Source organism: Bufo gargarizans, chromosome 6 (genome assembly GCF_014858855.1).
Source record: "Bufo gargarizans isolate SCDJY-AF-19 chromosome 6, ASM1485885v1, whole genome shotgun sequence".
NCBI classification, from domain to species: Eukaryota; Metazoa; Chordata; class Amphibia; order Anura; family Bufonidae; genus Bufo; species Bufo gargarizans.
Window position 1 is genome coordinate 349,863,865 of NC_058085.1, and position 23,430 is coordinate 349,887,294.

At 43.2% G+C, this 23,430-nt stretch overlaps 1 protein-coding gene across 1 annotated transcript in view; it reads right to left on the reverse strand.

Moving 5' to 3' along the window:
- Nucleotides 1–23,430, reverse strand: part of LOC122940825 (alpha-2-macroglobulin-like) — a 154,347-nt gene that overhangs the window by 23,178 nt on the left and 107,739 nt on the right. The window contains exons 19-26 of the mRNA XM_044297611.1: nt 23,165–23,390; nt 20,577–20,703; nt 6,326–6,447; nt 5,812–5,869; nt 5,232–5,315; nt 4,281–4,457; nt 2,242–2,323; nt 830–986 (exon numbers count right to left, since the gene is read on the reverse strand). Coding sequence (XP_044153546.1) covers nt 830–986; nt 2,242–2,323; nt 4,281–4,457; nt 5,232–5,315; nt 5,812–5,869; nt 6,326–6,447; nt 20,577–20,703; nt 23,165–23,390 — 1,033 coding nt within the window. The remainder of the gene's footprint in view (nt 1–829; nt 987–2,241; nt 2,324–4,280; nt 4,458–5,231; nt 5,316–5,811; nt 5,870–6,325; nt 6,448–20,576; nt 20,704–23,164; nt 23,391–23,430) is intronic.

The following is a 23,430-nucleotide window of genomic DNA, read 5'->3' on the forward strand; positions in this document are numbered from 1 at the left end:
TACTATGAGTGAATACTATCACACGGCTATGTTTTTAAGGAGGTGGAATGAACAAAAAACAGCAATTTCAGATTTTTTTATTACAATGTTCACTGTATGGGATAAATACTGTGATCATTTTATTGTACGAATTTCCATAGATGTGGCATTAACAATTTTCACATTTTATTGTCTTCATGTAAATAATAATACAAGGCAATTTTTTTGCTTGATTTTTTTTAATTTTTCAAACACTTTTTATTATTATTATTATTATTGTATTTTTGAAGTAGGAAACTTGCACATGCAATCCTCTGATCTCTCATGTAACACACTTCAATACTTCTATATTGCAGTGGATTATGTCAGCTGCAGTAAAACAATGACATAATACCTATTGGGAATTTCCAAAGGAAGTGCTGAATAAGCATTCTTACATGGTAGTCCTGTGGGCCATTTTTAGCTTCTATAACAACCCATTGACACCCTGCAGTGGCATCATGGATTTGTGGGGGTTTATGTTTTGAGAAAGGGAGTCGCCTCCCTTTCTCTAACCACTCAGATGCTGTCAGCACTGACCATGGCATATAAAAGCTTAAATGGAGGGCCCTTGCTTCACGAGCTGTACTGCTCTCTTTGTGCCCAAAGCATGGGTTTTGCAATGCATGCTCCTATGCCTGGCCTGGTTACAAGGAAGACATTCACAGAATATGGCCTAAACTGAATCTGGCCTAAACCAGGGGTGTTCTGAAAATATGGTTTATATGGTTTATTGGGTGAATTTGCCCTGTATGTACTTACACGCAGTTGTATAATAGATGCTACATGATCATACATATCACCACTATACCTTCATAGCGTTATTAAAAAGTCGTCCTACACTCCCAAAGCAGCCATTGACTTGTTGGTTTTCCTTCAGCCAGGAGAAAGAATGTTTAAGGTGGTTTTCATCTATGAAGATGTATGGCCGAGCCTTACTAAAGGACTTCACTACAAAGGCAGTCAACCTGAAAGGAAATAAATATAGAGTAAAAAAAAAAAGACAACGAAAAATATTCTACAGTTTTCAAAGCAACTCCTGGATCTGAATACGTTTGTAATTGCATGTAATTAAAACTTTTGCATAGCCACTGAGTTATTCAATAAAATGTATGTGTGTAGTGCCACCTGCAGTTTGTTTTCTTCTTATTTCTTTGACCTCCTCACTGAGAAGGCCGCACATGCTCAGTTTCATCCTTCAACTGCCTCCTGAGCTGTGAAAGGGAGAGCTGAGACACGCCTCCTGAGCTGTGAAAGGGAGAGCTGAGACACGCCTCCTGAGCTGCAGCAGAAAATACACTCCCCTTGAGCTGCCAGCTTGATATAAATCTAGCAGAGCAATGATTGGGGAGATATCTGGATCTACGTGAGGTACAGGGCTGGTTCTGGCTTGGCAAACAAGATATTGTCATGTACTATATGATGCCTGATTTTCATTTTTTGACATTAATCATGGGATAACCCCTTTAAGTTGAGCTACTTAAAAAAAAAACCTTGATGAAGTTGAAATGTTGGTCTGTTACATGGTTAAATAAATAAGCTTTATTTTTTTACACATTTAAAGGCTATATAAACTTTTTTTTTTTGTATTGTACTCATTTAGAGCTAAAAATATTTTTTTCAATTGGTCTTTATTAAAAATGTTGAGCCCCTTTCTCTATTTAACCTTGAGATTCTCTAGTACCAAGCTCTGTATTTTTACTGTTTCCCATCAGGCAGCTCAGCTGATGGCTCCTTATCTCTAATCTCTGACCTTATAAACACTCATTATAGGTCAATTATTTTCTTACTGATAAGAATGTGGCTTAAACAAGTGTTTATGACCTTTTATTAATTTAGAGATAAGGTTTATTTGATGACCAGCACAAAGTGAAAGTACAATTTACATAGCCAGATACGGTTAACCCTTTGTGATAGAATGGCTGAATAGTTTTAGAAATGACCAATTGAAAAAATGTTTTTCAGCCCAAAATGAGTAAAATAGAATCATAATAAATTGCCCCCTAAGGTGTACATAGCCTTTAAATGCTCTCTGGCTTTCTGACCAGTTTTCTTATGAGTCATTGATAAGATCAATTAATCTATTGGTTGTATAAAAGAAAATGGCTATAAAATACTCACCAGCCAGTGATAAAGAACCCTAAATAAAAAAAAATCGCGAAAAACAGAGTTCTTGGTCAGTTGACTTACTTTGAGCACCAATGCCATTGTCTACATTCTTACCAGGTGTTTCCACTGCTATCACTTTTCCCAAATGCACTGTATGATCCATCATCACGTTTATAAGTCAGTTCTCTCTGATATCCTAAATGGAATTGCAGTAAAAAAATAATAAAAATTCAAAATATGGAGCAGAAGTAGCCAATTCTACAATGGATACAACACTTGAAGAATAAAAAGTGATAATCGTCTTCCGTTAAAGAGGATTTTACCTCCACCAAACATGATCACAACTCAGGACATGATCAGAACTCAGTATTGAATTAAGTATTGTAATTTCTCGTTTGAACTGTATTTAAAGAGTAACTAAATTTGTATATACATTTTTGTGAACATGTCCCATAACAGTTTTTGTAATATACACTCACCTAAAGAATTATTAGGAACACCATACTAATACAGTGTTGGACCCCCTTTTGCCTTCAGAACTGCCTAATTCTACGTGGCATTGATTCAACAAGGTGCTGATAGCATTCTTTAGAAATGTTGGCCCATATTGATAGGATAGCATCTTGCAGTTGATGGAGATTTGAGGGATGCACATCCAGGGCACGAAGCTCCCGTTCCACCACATCCCAAAGATGCTCTATTGGGTTGAGATCTGGTGACTGTGGGGGCCATTTTAGTACAGTGAACTCATTGTCATGTTCAAGAAACCAATTTGAAATGATTCGAGCTTTGTGACATGGTGCATTATCCTGCTGGAAGTAGCCATCAGAGGATGGGTACATGGTGGTCATGAAGGGATGGACATGGTCAGAAACAATGCTCAGGTAGCCCGTGGCATTTAGACAATGGCCAATTGGCACTAAGGGGCCTAAAGTGTGCCCTAAAAACATCCCCCACACCATTACACCACCACCAGCAGCCTGCACAGTGGTAACAAGGCATGATGGATACATGTTCTCATTCTGTTTACGCCAAATTCGGACTCTACCATTTGAATGTCTCAACAGAAATCGAGACTCATCAGACCAGGCAACATTTTTCCAGTCTGCAACAGTCCAATTTTGGTGAGCTTGTGCAAATTGTAGCCTCTTTTTCCTATTTGTAGTGGAGATGAATGGTACCCGGTGGGGTCTTCTGCTGTTGTAGCCCACCTTTCTTTCCCATTCTGACATTCAGTTTGGAGTTCAGGAGATTGTCTTGACCAGGACCACAACCCTACATGCATTGAAGCAACTGCCATGTGATTGGCTGACTAGATAATCGCATTAATGAGAAATAGAACAGGTGTTCCTAATAATTCTTTAGGTGAGTGTAGTTTATTATTTTTTGTAATTTTAATACACTTTACCCCCCCAAAGCTTAAAATCAACTTCTCTGTACACCACTGACTGCTGACTAGTGTATGGAGTACACATTTTATCAATGGGGAGTACGGGCAGGACGGAGCGGGTTCCTGCTTCTGCGTGCTTGGCTAAGCTAAAAGTCCTGCATGTCAGCTTTTAGCTTAGCGGAGCAGGCAGAAGCAGAAGCCCACTCCGCTCAGCTAATCCTGGCATAGTACATGGTTACAGGGTACCCATGTACTATGCCAGGATTTAATAAACCTCCGCGGGGCACAGGCAGGAGCAGCAATACGCTCTCCTGCCCGTACTCCCTGCGCTGCAGCCCCATTGACAAAATGTGTACTCCGTACTCTGGACACATGTTGTCTATCACTCTTGACAATTAAGGCTACTTTCACACCGGTGGCACTACAATTCGGCTGCCTGTTTCGGCAGACAAAGCCGGGAATGGGCCGGACACAAACCTTAGCATGCAATGGTTTGTGTTCGGGCAATTCTCAGCATTTTTGTTGGAATGCAGCTGAATCTCCACCGGACCCCATATACTTAATGGGGCCAGAGAGCATTCCGGTTGCATCCAGCAGTGCCGGATCCGGAGAATTCCGACAGGCTGTGTTCTGCCAGACAGCCTACCAGAATCCAAGTGTGGAAAGCAGCCTAAGAGTTGTATGATGTGCACTTATCTATATTACTATGGCCATCTTCATGGATACAACATCTAAAGGTAACTATATAAATTCAGTCACTCACCGCTCTCCAGAAACGTAGTAGCTTTGTTTTTAATTTCACTATTCAGTTGATGAGTCTTCTCTAGATACTGAAGGATGAAAATGTTGGGGGCAAATAGGACCATGTTCTGTTCACCACATCCATATGGCATGGCCAGAAGACGGTCCAAATTTTGCATTGCCGTGCCCATTAGATCTCCTGTTGGAATTCAACTGGTGGTTAAAGGGTTTTCTAGACTACAAAAATATACCTGAAGTAACCTAAACAAAACTATACTTACTTTAATATGGTCTCCTAAATTCCCCCCATACTGATCTCTAAGACCATGACCATGTTTTATCATAAAGGATTTATCCAGGAAAATATATTTATGACGTATCCTCAGGATAGTCATCAGTATCAGATCTGTGGGGTAGCAACACCCGGAACCCCCAACGATCAACTGTTAGAAGAGGCCTTGAGCACCTCAGCCTCTTCCTACAGTAGGTCAGTTACATCACTCTACATTGGTCATGAGGCCTAGTTGCAGCTCAGTCCCATTGATGAAAATGGGGCTGAGCTGCAATACCAAGCTCTGGCACTATACAATGTATGACACTGCCCAGAGGTGCCAGGACTTGGACCCCCGCTTATGTGATAATGATGACCTATCCTAAGGATAAGTCATCATTATCTTTTCCAGGATAACCCCATTAACTCTACAGTACACTAAAAATACTTCCAACTGGGACTTCCATTATGGTGCCAAGTTTTCAATCCTGGATTGAAAAGTTTGAGATATGTTTCTTCCCCAACACCCTAACATGAACCTTAGACCAATTCCCTAACCCCAAATTTGCCACTACTACAGTCTCTCTAGAAAGGTCAATCCCGCACCCTATAGCTGATGGGATAGAGCCACTGATGGTTTGTTCATCTAAAGTTCACTGATCAGATTATTCATATTATTTGGGTATTGTGATTCAGTTTTACCAATTACTACAATGTTGGCTCTTTCAGAATCCTTCAGAATGTTTTCAGGAATCTTCAATGAAATCTCTTCCACTTTAGAATCATCTAGGACAAGATGAGAAATATAATGTATGAAATAACACACAGCAATGATGGCCAAAACTATAACCATAATTGAGGCAAACGTAACCTAAATTACATGGGTTTCCGTGCTTGACTTGACTAAGTGGTATGTTTCGTTGGATGCTATGTTGCTTGTAGGGTAGAATAGATCTGTACCTGGAGCACTTGATGGAGCTTAGTATGGCAGCACATGGAGGCCATGCAGCGAGGCCCTGTGGTGCCAGTGTAGAGGATGGGAATGGCCCTGATGAAGTGTTGTGTCCTGGTGAACTCATTTAGGCCATCACTCCCTGGGGTCTGTTGCTGTGAAAGTTACAGTACTCAAGAAAGAGGCCAGAGTTAACTGTAACAGGTCTGGGGTGCTACATCAGGAGCTTTTTAACTTCTGAATGCTGCCATTTAGGCTATGTGGATTTCTGAACATATATGTTTTGGTGGAAAAATAAAGTCATTAATGTAATTAAGTTTCCATTTTTACCTTCTCCCCGACTGCACAGTAGAGCGCTGTATGATTTCTCCTCCATTAGTCCCCCTGGCTGAATAAAACACAAATATACATCTCATAAGAAGAAGATAAAACATGTCTTTACATTTAGCATAGGCCACTAATAAGCTGGCCATACACATGAGATAGTTGTTGGCCAAATGCTGCACCTCTGTCACCCAAGAACAAAACGATTGGGCAGTTTAAAGCCAACATGCTCGATCCTTATGTCCCTCAACATCAGCTGTCGGGTGAGAGTTAGAAGGATGCTACAGACATTAGATGTTCAGTGTGTTCAGCCACATAGATCTAATGTGCATGGGCAGCTTTAGGGATCACTCACATGGCTAGATGACGGATCTCCATATTTTGTCTTTGGAGACTGTTGAGAAAAAATGTATCATGCTCCTTCACATTCCAGTACCTCATGGAGGCTCTATGTGCAGGTTAGGACATTGTCATGAACATGAGCCCAAATAGCATAAAATTTTCAAACCATGAAACTAACCTGAACAAGCAATGGCTTTACCACCGTATCGATGCTTCCCTGTTTCGGGACAATAGGCACCTCATTTTGGCATAAATCTTGTGTGTCCAGAGCTTCTGTTGTTACAGTGACGTTCACATGCCCTGAATATAGCAATAAAAATAACATTGTAAGTAAAACAAGAGGGAATCTCATATCTGGATAGCAGGACTGGCAGTACTCTGGTACCCAACGTGATACTTTATACTATTAGTTCTCTTCTATATGATCTTAAAGTTTACAAATGATCATACAATTATAATCAGACGGAATAGCGCTCAAATTACCGTGCCAGCGGCAGTGCCACACAAAGCAAATGTCATCGTGCTGTGTTTAAAAATACCAGCATGCAGTGACCAATTTATAGCTTCTTATATCAAGTAATCTTATTTATAATAAATATATGAAGAAATCTTCCTCCTTGTCCCAGAAGATCAGTCATGCAGCCCTCCTCTGTCTGGTTGTAAGACAAGTGGCTGCAGCAGGACCCTCTCCCTCTACCCTGCCTACAGGAGGATAAATAGATGGTTAAGCCCCACCCCTTTTCTAACCCCCTCTTCCTCAACTGACCACCAGCCAAAGATGGAACAGATCAGCAAGAGATTAACACCAATGTTCTCTGTAGGATTTATTCAAAACTGTTTGGGTAAGAACCATGCATAAAACCCTGCAGACTGACAAACAGTGGGGCAACTATCTCTCTTAGGTTCTGTATCAGTAAAGTTTTTTTTTTGGATCCTAGATATTGATGATCTATCCTCAGGATAGGTCATCAATCTGACACCCGACACCCCAAACTATTGGCTGCTCTCAGGTGCTGAAACCCCCCCACAGCAGACAAAGCTAGAAGTAGACAGCTCCATCCGCTGTATAGTGGCTGTGCTGGGTTACTGCAGGTCAATTCCCATTTAAGTCACCTCTAAGTTCTAGGTTTTAGAATCTGTCAACCTCAAAAAGTCTCAACTACAATATATAACATTAAACAACTTAGGCACATATTCTGAATAATAATATTTTTATGTTTCTAGTCACTTCTATTTCCTGGATGTAAGTTCCCATATGCTCTGTGCATTGAATACCAAGCTCCACCATATAGCAGAGCATATAAAGAGTGCTCCTGGATGGTTGGCGGGAGTGCGCCCTTACAGGTTCTTTTGATGAAGCAAAACTATGGCTAACAGAGGAACGTACAGTTCCCACCTCTGAGATAGAGACGGTTGGTGAATAAAACTCTGCTTATTGTGAAGACATTGAGTGCCACGGTCTTCTCTCCATCTCCTAATCTCTTGGAACTCGACGGGCTAGGGTTCAACACTGTGGGCACTGCCACAGATTGGATCTACTAAAAGTAAATTAGTAAGTGGTGCTGTCTCTCCCTCAAACTATTTTTGTCGTACAGTTTCCACCTCTGGGAGAACTGCAAACTAGAGATAAAGGAAAACGGCTAAACATGACACATAGAAGTCATATAGTGGCCAGAAATCATGTTATTTCTCATGTATGGGCACTATGCGATTGAATAATGCAGAGTTTGTTGAGAGGTTAGGTAGGTTTTAACTGAAGAAGCAGACCAACAGCAGAGTAACTATACATCAGTTCTGACCATTTTAAACCATCTTGAATTTATTAGTTTAGTCATTTATTAATAATTTACAAATCTTCTGAGAGCAATGCATATTTTAATGTGATTGGTTTTAGTTACCATGTCCCCATATTTATGGTGAAATATTAAACACTCTGCTTCCTATATTATACCTAATTGCATTTAAAGCAATAAGCTGTTTGTTAAGATTTTTTGAAACTGCTAGAAATTAAAGGACTATTATCCTGTCACGCATAATAATCCATACACCATGCCGTTCAATATACAGTATAACACTGCCTTCCCTGCGATAATCACTCCTGAAGCAGCCGCCGGAAGTTGAAGCACTGTGCGCAGTGAGCGCTTACTTCCGGCGGCTGCTTCATAAGTGATTATCGCAGGAAAGGCAGGTTAGTAAGTGTACCGGAGCATGAGATTTAAAAAAAATTCATGAATATACATATTATTTTAACTCCTGAGACGCCTGTGGCCACCGGGGGAGCAGGGGAGGCAGAAGCACAGCGCCCGCACAGCCTGTCTCCCCTTTTCAAATAGAAGACGTATGGCCCTTGGCAACGCTCATTTCTGAGAGCGCTGCTAAGGGCCATTTCAGCCACTGTTTACTACAAAAATGAAACGTTTTGGCTAAATAAAGTATATTGCAAAAATTTTATCTATCACTTGCCCTACACTTTAGCAAAAAAATAAAAATTTTAATGGAAGTTACACTTTAAGCTTTGGATGAATACGGTATACTTTACAGCTGTGTGCGGTTATGCACATGTACATACCTCCCAAATCGGTCTGCCCTGCACAACGCAGGACTGTTGGGAGGCATGTTGTGTGAATGGTAGGGGAGGTAGTGGGGGCCTGTTGGCAGGTTGGGGGGGGGGCGACGGGGAGGGGGCCCCATGGATCAGTTTCGCACCGGGGCCCCATGGATTGTGTGTACGCCAATGGCTGTTACAGTACCTCCCCTTACGCCCCCTCTTCTTAAGTCCACGGTGAGACAGAAAACAATGAGATCCAGAGCCTGAATGTTCTCCTGCTGCTCCCAGTACCCCTCCTCTGGACCAAATCCCTTCCAGTCCACAAGATAATAGGTCCTCCTGCCCCGCTTCTTAACGTCCACTATGTCCTAGATTTTAAAGACCTCGTCAGCATTCTCAGCCACTGGAATAGGTCTAGAAGGAGCCTTTGAGAAGCGGTTAAGGACCACTGGTTTAACCAACGACACATGGAAGGCATTAGGAATGCGTAGCGAGAGAGGCAGGCGCAACTTGTATGCCACCTCATTGATCTTCTTCAAGACCTCAAATGGTCCAAGGAATCTCGGAGAAAACTTAAAACTGGGGACTCTTAAGCAGATGTTTTTGGAGGAAAGCCATATCTTTTCTCCAGAGGAGAACTAAGGTGGTTTCCTTCTTCTCTTGTGCACATTGGTCTTCATGCGGATCACTGCTTTGTCGATGCAGGCCTTGGTGTTACTCCAAATCATCAATAAATCTCTGAAGGAAGAGTCAGCAGCAGGAACCATGCAAGATACAGGAACAGGAAGAGGAGTACGGGGGTGTTGACCATAGACAACAAAGAATAGCGAGGATCCAGTAGACTCACTAGTGTGGTTGTTGTAGGAGAACTCTGCCCAAGGTAATAGTGATACCCAGTTGTTGTGTTGCATTGAAACAAAATGTCCAAGGTAGTTCTCCAATATCTAATTAACCCGCTCTACTTGCCCCGTTGGTTTGGGGTTGATAACCGGAAGATAGGTCCAGATTTATTTCAAGGAGACGACAGATGGCTCTCCAGAGCTTGGACGTAAACTGAACTCCTCGATCGGAAACAATATGTCTAGGCAAGCCATGTAGACGAAATATATGTTTTATGAACAGCTTGGCGAGTTCCGCAGCCGAGGGTAATCCAGTTAATGGAACGAAGTGCGCCATCTTGGAGAAGCGGTCCACAATCGCCCAATTCACTGTACATTCAGCTGAAGAAAGCAGATCAGTAATAAAGTCCATGGCAATGTGTTGCCATGGAGCATCAGGAATGGGTAGAGGTAGCAACAGGTCTGGACATTTTATTTTGAGCACAGACGATGCAGGCCGAAACATAGTCACGTACGTCTTTGGATATGATGGGCCACCAGTAGTGGTGAGACACTAGTTCAGTAGTCTTGCGGATTCCAGGATGATCGGCCTGTTTGGAGTTGTGTCCCCATGACAGAATGCTTTTCTTTTTGGCAGAGGGTACAAATATTCTCCCGGGAGGAATGTCTCTTCTCAGGACAGGAGCCACCGTGATGAAGCGAGCAGGATCTATCATGTATTGAGGCTCCTCCTGCTGGTCAGAAAAATCTAAAGATCGGAAAAGAGCACCTGCCTTGATGTTTTTCTCAGCCGGGTGGAAGTGTAACTCAAAGTAACTGCAGGTACGTGAGATTCTTGGGGTCAGTGAAAATAATTAATGGATCCTGTGCTCCTTTCAATAGATAACACCACTCCTGCAATGTGAGTTTTATGGCCAGGAGCTCTCTGTTCCCAATACAGTAGTTCCTCTTGGCAGGAGAGAAGAGCTTGAAGGAAAATCCACAAGTGAACATCTTGCCCTTGGAATTCTTTTGCAGTAAGACCGCACCAGCTCCTATGGAAGAGACGTCCACTTTATAAAGAATTGGTGGGAGACATCGGGATATCACAGAATGGGTGCAGATGCAAAGGAGCTCTTTCATTGGACAAAAGCGGCCTATGCCTCAGGAGGCCAGTCTTTGGCATTCGCCCCTTTTCGAGTAAGAGTGGATATCGGAGATGTTAGGGAGGAAAAGTTCAGAATATACTGCCGATAAAAATTGGCAAATCCTAGGAAGCGCTGTATAGCGCGCAGCTCCTGTGGTCGAGGCCAGTTCTTTACCGCATTCAGTTTTACAGGATCCATCTGTAATCCAGCACCCGAGATGATGTATCCGATAAATTGTACTGTCATTTTTTCGAAGGTGCATTTCTCGAGTTTGGCATAGAGTCTATTCTCCCTCAGGCGCTGTAAGATGAGTCGTACATGCATTCGATGAGTGGCCAAGTCTGGAGAGAAGACAGTATATCATCCAGATACACAATCACGCAGGTATAGAGCAGGTCTCGAAATACAGCAGGAGCATTGCATAGACCGAAGGGCATGACGAGGTACTCATAGTGTCCATCACGAGTGTTGAAAACGGTCTTCCACTCATCACCTTTTTGAATGCGGACCAGATCATATGCGCTGCGCAGGTCGAGTTTGGTGAAGAATCTAGCTCCATATCTAGAGGATATCGGTTTTTCACTGTGATCTTATTCATACCTCGATAATCGATACAGAGCCGCAAAAAAAACCCCCGGCCCCGGCTGGTGAAGTGAACTTACGAATAAACCCCCTTTCAAGATTTTCCTTGATGTTGTCGGTCATTGCCTGAGTTTTTAGGAGTGAGAGTGGGTAGACTCGACCACTAGGAGGGGTAGAACCGGGAAGAAGATCGGACAGTCATATAGACGATGAGGAGGAAGAGTCTCAGCATCCTTTTTACTAAAGACGTCCAAGTAGCTGGCATATTGCTGCGGTAGCCCAGGTAGGTCTACTGGTACCGTAGGCGGCGGGGCCGGTCGGACCTCCACTAAGCAGGTGGAGTGACAAGATGATCCCCATCGCAGAATCTCACCAGAGTGTCCGTCCACAATTGGTAAATGAAGATGTAGCGAGGGTAGCCCAAGAATAATGGGATTCACAGAGACTGGCAGGACATAGAAAGAGATCAGCTCTGAGTGCAGAACCCCAATTTGTAGTTTGAGAGGCACAGTAACAGTGAGTACTGGTTCAGGAAGAGGTAGTCCATTTACTGAAACCACTGACAAAGGCCTCTCCAGCCGGATGGTGGGAAGCCTACTGATTAACCAGCTCTTGTTTAATAAAGTTACCGGCTGACCCAGAGTCCATGAATGCCGGCAAGGATAGCGTAACTCCCTTGTAAGAGAGAGTCACCGGAATGGAAAGTTTCGGAGAGGACTTCTCCTGGTCTAGAACCACCTCTCCAACTGATCCTAGACAATGACGTTTCCCGGCCTCTGGGGACAGTTACGCAAAAATAGACCTTGCCTCCACAATACAGACATAGATTCTCCGCCTTGCCACGTAGATGCTCTGGGTCAGTTAAATGAAAGTGCTCAATCTGCATGGGCATTCTATTGGAAGGACCGGTCTCTGAAATGAAGGAGCCAGACGAGGTGGTATTCTGGTGCATGCGACCTGCTTAGATCGTTCCCTGAAACACACATCAATCCGTGTAGCCAATGTAATAAGGTCATTCAGGGTGGTCGCGCCCAGCCAATTTGTCCTTAATACAGTCAGAAAGACCCTCCCAGAACAACTCCAGTTGAGCCTCATCATTCCACGCAAGTTTAGCCGCTAGGGTACAGAACTGGATGGCGTACTGACCCACAGACGCGGATCCTTGATGTAGATGTAGCAGAGCTGAGGCAGCGGAGGACGTACAACCCAGCTCCTCAAAGATCATCCGGAAGGTAGTCAAGAAGGACTGCAGATTAGTCGTCTCTGGACCTCCACGTTCCGAAATAGGATTCGCCCACACGAGGGCCTCATCAGACAGCAGAAATATGATGAAGGCAACCTTGGACCCCTCCGTAGGAAACCTCTACCCATGTAACTCGAAGTTGCACTCCAGCGGCACTCCGTTCCAGAATTACTGGTGGCATCGTAGCAGGCGGAGGAGCGACTGGCATGCCTGCCGTGCCCGGATGAGAGACTAGTGATGAGCGGCAGGGGCAATATTCGAATTTGCAATATTTCCCAAATATTTGGTAGAATATTCGTCATATATTTGCGAATTTGCGAATTCGAGATTATTTTCTTGATCACAAAAAATCTTCAATGTAATATTTGTGTAATGCGTGCGAAATACAGGCGTGGGTCACTATAGCTACTTTTTTAAAGCTGCTAGAAGTTTCCTCAGACTGGAGAAAATGGTTGGCATGGCAGAACATTACAATAGCTTTATATGCAGATAGAGTGCGCAAATATATTCGCGATTGCGAAATCGGCACTAATGATGCGAATATTTTGGTGCAATACGTGCAACTTCACATTTTAACAGGTCTGACTACTTATTAGTGATTGGTGCACTAAGTATTGTTGTGAACTTATGACATCACAGCACTTATGTAGCATACATACATACACTAGCACATATGTAGCATACATACATACATGCATGCATCACTATGTATGTAGCATGTATGTATGGACAGCAGAACCCTACAGCTACACTATATCACTGTCTAACCTACACTGACTATCTCCCACTAACTATCTGTATTATATATATAAGCTAAGTAACTAATTAACTAATGGTGTTGAGCGCGCATACTTGGCCGAATCCCAGTTCGGCCCGAGCATCGCTATGCTCGGAACATGGCGGTACTTGGCTGAGTGCATGTGCTTGAGCGCAATGCTCGAGTCTCCTTGCCGCACAATACGTGGCTGCTAAGCAGCCAATAAACGTGCAGGTAAGTACTGCCCTCACTGTAATGCCAGTAGCCATGTTGCCTACTGGCATTACAGTGATTGGCTGGCCGGAACGATTCATTGGGTGCTATATAGCACCCGCTGACCCGTATTCGGCTCATTCTAAGTCAGGGAGAGCTGAGGATAGGAAGGGACAGAGAGTGTAGGGAGTGTAATCAAATATTATAAGTGTACAAAAACGTTTCAGAGACCCAAAAGTCCTTATAAGGACTATTGTATGTGACAGCAGCAATATATTTTTGTAGCACAACCTGCGCTAAATTGCTCAGTGTTAGGGAGAGCTGTGCAAAGAAAGGGACAGACAGTGTAGGGAGTGTAATAGGAAGATTTTTATACCAAAAACTTTTCAGAGACCCAAAAGTCCTTTTAAGGACTATTGTGTGTGACAGCAGCAATATATTTTTAATATATAGTGTAATAGTCCACTGCGGACAGTTAAATTGTCCGCGCCACATCTCCTGTTTAAAGTGTGCTCATCCCTAAAATATCAGTGACATCCAGTGCACTTTTTTCGTAGACAGTGTTCGCTGCGGACTGTTAAATTATCCGCACCACATCTCCTGTTTAAAGTGTGCACATCCCTAAAATATCAGTGACATCCAGTACACTTTTTCCGTAGACAGTGTCCGCTGCGGACAGTTAAATAATCCGTGCTACATCTCCTGTTTAAAGTGTGCGCATCCCTAAAATATTAGTGACATCAAGTGCAGTTTTTCCTTAGACGGTGTCCACTGCGGACAGTTAAATTATTCGTGCCACTTCTCCTTTGTAAAGTGTGCGCATCCCTAAAATATCAGTGACATCCAGATCACTTTTTCCGTAGATGGTGTCTGCTTCTGACAGTGACCTGACCAGGCCCATATCTGCTGTGTAACGTGTGCGCTTATAACATTTTTCTCTGACATAAAATACAAATTTTCAATAGACGGTGTATGCTGCGGACAGTTAAATTATCCTCGCCACATCTCCTTTTTAAAGTGTGCGCATCCCTAAAATATCTGACATCCAGTGTCCTTTTTCCGTAGACGGTGCCCACTGAGGACAGTGACATTAGCTGCGCTACATCTCCTGTATAACGTTGGCGTATCCAAAATATCAGTGACATTCAGTCAATTCCTTTTGCTGCTGGTGGACAGCGATATTACCTGCGCTACATCTCCAGTATAACGTTAGCACATCCGAAATATCAGCGAAATTCATTCAGTGCAATTTTTTATTAGCCGGTGGTGACAGCGACATTACTTGCGATATACCTCCTGTATAATGTATGCGCATCCTAAATATTAGTGACATTCATTTAGGTTACATTTTTTATTAGCCGGTGGCAGCAGCGACATTACAAGCGCTTTTGGCCAGGGACGCTACATTTCCCTGACAGCACACTGGGTGAACGTTGTGGAGGCCATGAGCGAGTCGTACCCTGGGATGGCACAGCACAGGTGCTACCGACTCCAAGGATTGTGGGCCCTACTTCCATCAGAGTTTCCGCCGCCACCTATGTTAGTGGCTGCAACCTCCCATCTCCTCCAGGCCCTCGCCCACAATTTTTTTTAGATGGTCAGCCTGGCAGCAGGGCCTTGTCCACACAATTTTTAAAATGGTCAGCTCTGCAGCAGGCCCTCGTCCACAAAATTTTTTAGATGGTCAGCTCGGCAGTAGGCCCTCACCTACAATCTTTTACAGGGTCAGCTCACCTCCTGATGACGACAGCAAAGTCTTGCCTGTTGGTACTCTGGCACACATGGCTGACTTCATGTTAGGCTGCCTTTCCCACAACCCGCACAGTATACGCATTTTAGACAACACGGATTACTAATTGTTCACCCTTTTCGGCCCCCAGATACAAAGAGAACTTATTATCTCCAATTCCTCTGGTGGAGAGGACAAGCAAAACAGTGCTATACCAGAAGGTCCTTGTGGAAAAATTGCTCCACATTTTAAAGGGCTGACATACAGTGTATTTTTTGCGTAGACGCTGCGAGCAGTGACATTACCTTTGGTACCTCTCCTGTATAACGTTTCCTCATCCTACATACAGTGACATTCCCTGTAATTTTTTATTACTCATTCCAATAACAGGGCCTCTTAAGAGTTCTGTATTGTTATTTATCGTCACTACCTCCCTGAGTTGGGAGTGTGTAATTTGCATCCAAACATCCTCCCCATGCTGTTCCAGAACCATTTTGGTGGTGTTTCCATCAATTTCAGATATTTTCCTATGAACCAGACACCCTCCCCTCTTCAGAGCAGGGGGTATCTGGCTTAATGCTCAGGTTCTTCCATTGACTTCCATTATACTCGGGTGCTCGGTCGAGCACCCGAACATCCCGATGTGTTCGGCCCGAGCCCCCGAGCACCAGAGCATTACGGTGCTCCATCAACACTACTAACTAACTAATAACACTGCTGTCTCTCTCAGATCTGCAAAATACTGCATACAAGGGCTGCTGGGGAGGTTGCTATATACTAAAGGGGTAGGCAACTTTCCTATTGGTTGCTAGGGATATTGCTAAGCTCAGACAAAGACAGTGCAGCCTTCTCATTGGCCCACAAGCAAGAAAGGAGGTTGCTGAAAAAATCTAGAATATTCGAAATAACAAATATATATCACTATTTTCTAACTATTCGCAAATTCTCGAAGTGCCGTCATTCGCAATTAATATTCGCAATTCGAGTATTTGCGCCCCAACACTATGAGAGACGGTATCCAAGGGAGCAGCAACATTTTGCATAATCTGCATCAATACGTCTTGTCATTCACTGCTTAAATTCCTGTAAGAGATCATGACAGTGGTCTTGGGATGACCAGCGGGGTCCATGACCTCAGAGTACTGTCACGGGCAGCGGATGTGAACCCACTGTGCTACTGACTGGCTGTACCCTGGAGGGGCATGACTAAGCAGCTCCCTGGTTTTCGCTAGAGCCTATGATGGTGAGGATAGACTTTGCCATTAGGGTAGTTGCCAGGTACCACTCCAGGGCAGTCCCAAAGTCAGTAGCAGCTGGTCCAGGCGAACCAGGAGATACCTGCAAAGGCACCGACAGTATAGGCGTGGTTAGACAGGCAGGGTCGTTACCAGGAGCGACAAAGACAGGAACTGGAGGATGAGGCAGAGACGTAGACGAGAAAAGCAATGGATCAGGGCAGGCTGCACAGGAACGAAGTCAGACAATCCGGTTCGGCAACAGGAGGAGCGATGCAAGCAGGCAGGGATGAAACGAAGAGCATAGTCTAGGAACAAGGCACGTAGTCAGGAACACAAGCTCAATTGCACAGGATAGGACCTTGACTCTGAGGCAGCTTGAGTAGAGGGCTGAGCCACTTAATACCTCCAGGAGAACCAGGGTAGGTCAATGGAATCACCTGGCACAACACAGCCCCGTCCAAGGAGTGATGCGTAGTGTGAAGCACAGATCATGATCACAGGTGAGCACGTGGCGGCGAGCAGGGGGGCAGCGTTGCACCGAGGACGCTGTTACATATCCAATATGTGGTCACGATGATCCTGGGTTGTCAGAGTGAACTACGCAGTACTACTTCTTAAATTATAGTACATGTTCACTTTTCATTCTTACAGGGATAGAGTTAAATGTTCAAATTCTGTCTGCTTGCATCTGCCACTAGTAGGAGGTAACCGCATATGGATTTATTCAGCTGCCGTTCAAGCTGTAAAAATCAGTGCGCATTGAGCTCCACCTAGTGGCGGTTGCAGGCTATCCGAATATTAAAAGTACGACTGACTATTGGGGCTTGTTCACATAACGGATCTCTATGCAGATTTTGCATTCAAATCCATGCTGAATATTCCACCTGTGGAGTCACTGTGGGTAGAAATACATGGAGGCAAAACAATAATACTAATAGTAGTTTATTATAAACTCCCTAATATACCAGAGTCCACAGAAAACTAAAAAGATAGAACGAGGCGGCAGATCATAATGAGGTCGTTATTATGGGGGACTTCAACTATCCAGATATAGACTGGGAAACTGAAACCTGTATATCTCAAAGGAAACAGGTTCTTGGCAATAACCAAAGACAATTACCTTTCCCAACTGGTTCAGGACCCGACTAGAGGAACGGCCATACTGGACTTAGGACTAAACAATAGATCTGACAGAACAACAGATGTGCAGGTCGGGGGATACCATAAAGTAATAACCTTCCAATTGTCATTCAAAACCATGTTTTTTCAGGGAGGAACAAATTTCCAAACCAAACTTCATAAAAGCTAAATTTAGCCAACTAAGAGAGGCCATAGGCATACTAGCTGGGACAAAGTCCTCAAAAATAAATTTACTGTCAAAAATTGGATATTTTACAAGTACGATGGTGAATGGCAAAATCTAAGATGGCCGCCGTATTTATAGGTCTGTGACATCACTGGGCTGGCTGGCTGCTGATTGGCTGCATGCATGGCATTATGGGTCATCCCGCCTTTCCAGAGTTCCTTGCCCCATGTCCTTACACGTGTAGCCGCCATTTTAGCCACCATTGTAGCCGCCATGTTAGGAAAAATTGTGATTCGTTACCACGAAGCGAGAGGAAATTCGCATTCGTTCAGAATATTTCCTGAAATTCAGAACTAATTCGACTTCTTCCGCTTCAATTTGCTCGTATCTACCTAAAATGTTCTTCAATTACTGTATATAAGTGGTAAAAAGTATAAATCTGAAGGTGTCGGCCCTCTACAGAGTAATGAGGGGGGAGTTGCAGAGAGCGATGAGGAGACAGCAAAGCTATTAAATATTTTTTCCTCCACTGTATTCACTGAGGGAAAAAAAATGTAAATTCCACATTAAAAGTGCCCTGTCTGACCCAGGAAGAAGTACAGCTGCATCTTAAAAAGATTAAAATAGACAAATCGCCAGTACCAGATGGCATACACCCCTGTATCCTAAGAGAATTAAGTAAGTAATGTAATAGCCATACCCTTCTTTCTAATATTTAAGGATGCTATACTGACAGGGAGTGTTCCACAGGATTGGCGCATAGCAAATATAGTGCCAATATTTAAAAACGGTCCAAAAACAGAGCCCAGAAACTATAGGCCGGTAAGTTGAACATCTGTCGTAAGTAAACCGTTTGAAGGTTTTCTAAGAGATGCTATCTTGGAGTACCTCAATGAAAATAAGCAAATAATGCCATATCAGCATGGCTTCATGAGGGATCGGTCATGTCAAACTAATTTTATTCAGTTTCTATGAGGAGGTAAGATCTAGACTTGACAGTGGCGAATCAATGGATGTCGTATATCTGGACTTTTCCAAAGCATTTGACACTGTACCACATAAAAGGTTAGTATATAAAATGAAAATTCTTGGACTGGGAGAAAATGTCTGTATGTGGGTAAGTAACTGGCTCAGTGATAAAAAACAGAGGGGGGTTATTAATAGTACACACTCAGATTGGGTCACTGTCACTAGTCGAGTACCTCAGGGGTCAGTATTGGGCCCTATTCTCTTCAATATATGTATTAATGATCTTGTAGAAGGCTTGCGCAGTAAAATATCAATTTTTGCAGATGACACCAAACTGTGTAAAGTAATTAACACTGAAGGATAGATTGGAGGCTTGGGCAGAGAAGTGCCAGATGAGGTTTAACACTGACAAATATAAGGTTATGTACATAGGAAGGAATAATGCAAGTCACCCGTACATATTAAATGGTAAAAACACTTGGTAACACTGACATGGAAAAGGACCTAGGAATTTTAGTGAACAGCAAACTAAGCTGTAGAAACCAGTGTCAGGCAGCTGCTGCCAAGGCCAATAAGATAAAGGGTTGCATCAAAGGGGCATAGATGCCCGTGATGAGAACATAGTCATACCACTTTACAAATCGCTAGTCAGACCACACATGGAGTACTGTGTACAGTTCTGGGCTCCTGTGAACAAGGCAGACATAGCAGAGCTGGAGAGGGTTCAGAGGAGGGCAACTAAAGTAATAACTGGAATGGGTGGACTACAGTACCCTGAAAGATTATCAGAATTAGGGTTATTCACTTTAGAAAATAGACGACTGAGGGGAGATCTAATAACTATGTATAAATATATCAGGGGTCAGTACAGAGATCTCTCCCATCATTTATTTATCTCCAGGACTGTGACTGTGATGAGGGGATATCCTCTGCGCCTAGAGGAAAGAAGGTTTGTACACAAACATAGAAGAGGATTCTTTACGGTAAGAGCAGTGAGACTATGGAACTCTCTGCCTGAGGAGGTGGTGATGGTGAGTACAATAAAATAATTCAAGAGGGGCCTGGATGTATTTCTGGAGTGTAATAATATTACAGGCTATAGCTACTAGAGAGGGGTCGTTGAGCGAGGGAGTTATTCTGATTGCCTGATTGGAGGAGGGAAGGAATTTATCCCCCTAAAATTTGGAAAATTGACTTCTACCTCACAGTTTTTTTTTGCCTTCCTCTGGATCAAGGCCGAACTGTATGGACAGATGTCTTTTTTCGGCCATATAAACTATGTCACTATTTTACTATGTATTGTCAATGGGAATCTTTGGGGCTGTTCATACGGCCGCTGATAATTATTTGTACGCAGATTTTCAACATGTCCCTTCTTGGTGGTTTTCACATGGAGACTGCTTGCAAACCATGGTGGGTCACAATGGGTTCATTGAATGGGGATTACGGAACAAGCGACATTCAAAATGCATTTTTTCCAGTGAATATTTTGCCATGTGAACGTGCCCCTAGAATGAAATCAACAGACTTCAGTGCCTAGGAATGTTTGGGCAAGGCGTGATTGCAGTGGCATGGTCTGCCTCTTTGGTACTATAGATTTGTCACGGATATCGGATACTAAGGAATTTGCAATTTGTTTTGCAACTTGCAATTTATTTATTTTTTTAAATGTAATTGCAGTAGTCTTTAGGGTACAACCACACGGTCAGGTTTCCTGATGCAGGTTTGAAAGCCAAAATCAGGAGTGGATTATAAAAGTAGAGAAAATATAAAGGATGGACACAACTTCTCTTTTTTGAATTCTCTCCTGGTTTTGGCTCTCAAAACTGCATCAGAAAACCTGACCATGAGAAAATAATCTGCAATTTGGGACATTACCCAGTTTGGAGGCTTTAAGGTTCCAGTAGAATGTTTTGCTCTCATCTACACAGAGGCAGCTGCTATATTGGCAGTCATCACATGGCCTCTCTTCCAACTCTGCAGATGGTATAAGTGTAGTCCTAACCTGTCAATAAGAAAACATACTCTGAAAATAAATTGAATTAGACTATAAACAGTTTATTATGCTACTTTTTATGGAGTTTAGAATTTGAGAGGTATATATATAATTAATAACACATACAGTACAGACCAAAAGTTTGGACATACCTTCTCATTTAAAGAGTTTTCTTTATTTTCATGACTATGAAAATTGTAGATTCACACTGAAGGCATCCAAACTATGAATTAACACATGTGGAATTATATACATAACAAAAAAGTGTGAAACAACTGAAAATATGTCATATTCTAGGTTCTTCAAAGTAGCCACCTTTTGCTTTGATTACTGCTTTGCACACTCTTGGCATTCTCTTGATGAGCTTGAAGAGGTAGTCACCTAAAATTGTATTCCAACAGTCTTGAAGGAGTTCCCAGAGATGCTTAGCACTTGTGGGCCCTTTTGCCTTCACTCTGCGGTCCAGCTCACCCCAAACCATCTCGATTGGGTTCAGGTCCGGTGACTGTGAAGGCCAGGTCATCTGGCGCAGCACCCCATCACTCTCCTTCATGGTCAAATAGCCCTTACACAGCCTGGAGGTGTGTTTGGGGTCATTGTCCTGTTGAAAAATAAATGATGGTCCAACTAAACGCAAACCGGATGGAATAGCATGCTGCTGCAAGATGCTGTGGTAGCCATCTTCAATTTTGAATAAATCCCCAACAGTGTCACCAGCAAAGCACCCCCACACCATCACACCTCCTCCTCCATGCTTCACAGTGGGAACCAGGCATGTAGAGTCCATCCGTTCACCTTTTCTGCGTCGCACAAAGACACGGTGGTTGGAACCAAAGATCTCAAATTTGGACTCATCACACCAAAGCACAGATTTCCACTGGTCTAATGTCCATTCCTTGTGTTCTTTAGCCTAAACAATTCTCTTCTGCTTGTTGCCTGTCCTTAGCAGTGGTTTCCTAGCAGATATTCTACCATGAAGGCCTGATTCACACAGTCTCCTCTTAACAGTTGTTCTAGAGATGTGTCTGCTGCTAGAACTCTGTGTGGCATTGACCTGGTCTCTAATCTGAGCTGCTGTTAACCTGCGATTTCTGAGGCTGGTGACTCGGATGAGCTTATCCTCCGCAGCAGAGGTGACTCTTGGTCTTCCTTTCCTGGAGCGGTCCGCATGTGAGCCAGTTTCTTTGTAGTGCTTGATGGGTTTTGTGACTGCACTTTGGGGACACTTTCAAAGTTTTCCCAATTTTTCGGACTGACTGACCTTCATTTCTTAAAGTAATGATGGCCACTCGTTTTTCTTTACTTAGCTGCTTTTTCTTGCCATAATACAAATTCTAACAGTCTATTCAGTAGGACTATCAGCTGTGTATCCACCTGACTTCTCCACAAGGCAACTGATGGTCCCAACCCCATTTATAAGGGAAGAAATCCCACTTATTAAACCTGACAGGGCACACCTGTGAAGTGAAAACCATTTCAGGTGACTACCTCTTGAAGCTCAACAAGAGAATGCCAAGAGTGTGCAAAGCAGTAATCAAAGCAAAGGGTGGCTACTTTGAAGAACCTATAATATGATATATTTCAGTTGTTTCACACTTTTTTGTTATGTATATAATTCCACATGTGTTAATTCATAGTTTTGATGCCTTCAGTGTGAATCTACAATTTTCATAGTCATGAAAATAAAGAAAACTCTTTGAATGAGAAGGTGTGTCCAAACTTTTGGTCTGTACTGTACATTATCCCTGTACCATGACATTGCTGTGTGTTTATTATCCTGCAGTGTGACACATCACTGTTTGTTATCCCTGTACTGTGACATCACTGTGTTTATTATCCCTGTACTGTGACATCACTGTGTTTATTATCTCCATATTGAAACATTACTGCATTTTCCCTATATATGACACCATTGTATTTGTTATCACTGTACCATGACATCACTATTTGTTAGAAATGTAAGGGGTTACCCCACTCTTGGCACCCGCATTGCTTCTGATTTCCGCATGGCTGCCGCTGTATCTCTCCGTCGTGCAGATCAAAACATCCAGCGAAGGGGGATCAGCCAATAGCAAGACACGACGGGTATAAGCCTCACTAGCATCGCGGGTGACACTAGGGAGGTTCGTTCTCGTCGCGGCCTGCTATTGGCTGCTCCCCCCATTGCAGGATGTTTTGATCCGCGTGACGGGGAGATGCAGCGACGGCCGTGCGGCGATCAGGAGCAATGCGGGTGCTGGGGAGCTGGGTAAGTATAACTTATATGAGGAGTCCAGGCATTAGGGGGTCATTATAGGAGTTGGATAACCCCTTTAATGCCAAAAATGTGCTCCCCAATGGAGCTATAGGCATCTGTCTACTCCACCTGCCTCTCATCCTAGCCACATTAATGGCAATGCTCCTTCCAGCAGCATTTATAAACATTAAACCTGCTGCTTATTATTATATGACAGAACATGTTGGTTTTTACCTTTATACACTGTTTCAAATAGTTAAAAACGGTGGATTTAAGAGTGAAAGTTTCTCCTCTGATCACTGAATATGGCAAAGTGATGTCCACAAAGAAAGGTTGGAAAACTCGAAAAGGTACAGGCGAAGCCAGCCCAAAACCTCCAGGACCCATACAAAAAGCCCCACCATGCCAGTCTGTGATGGTGTCAGGAGCTGTGTCATGGAGAATGCCAATCCCAGAGTCCCTAATCCAAGCAGATTGGAAAGAAATAACAGGAAATTATT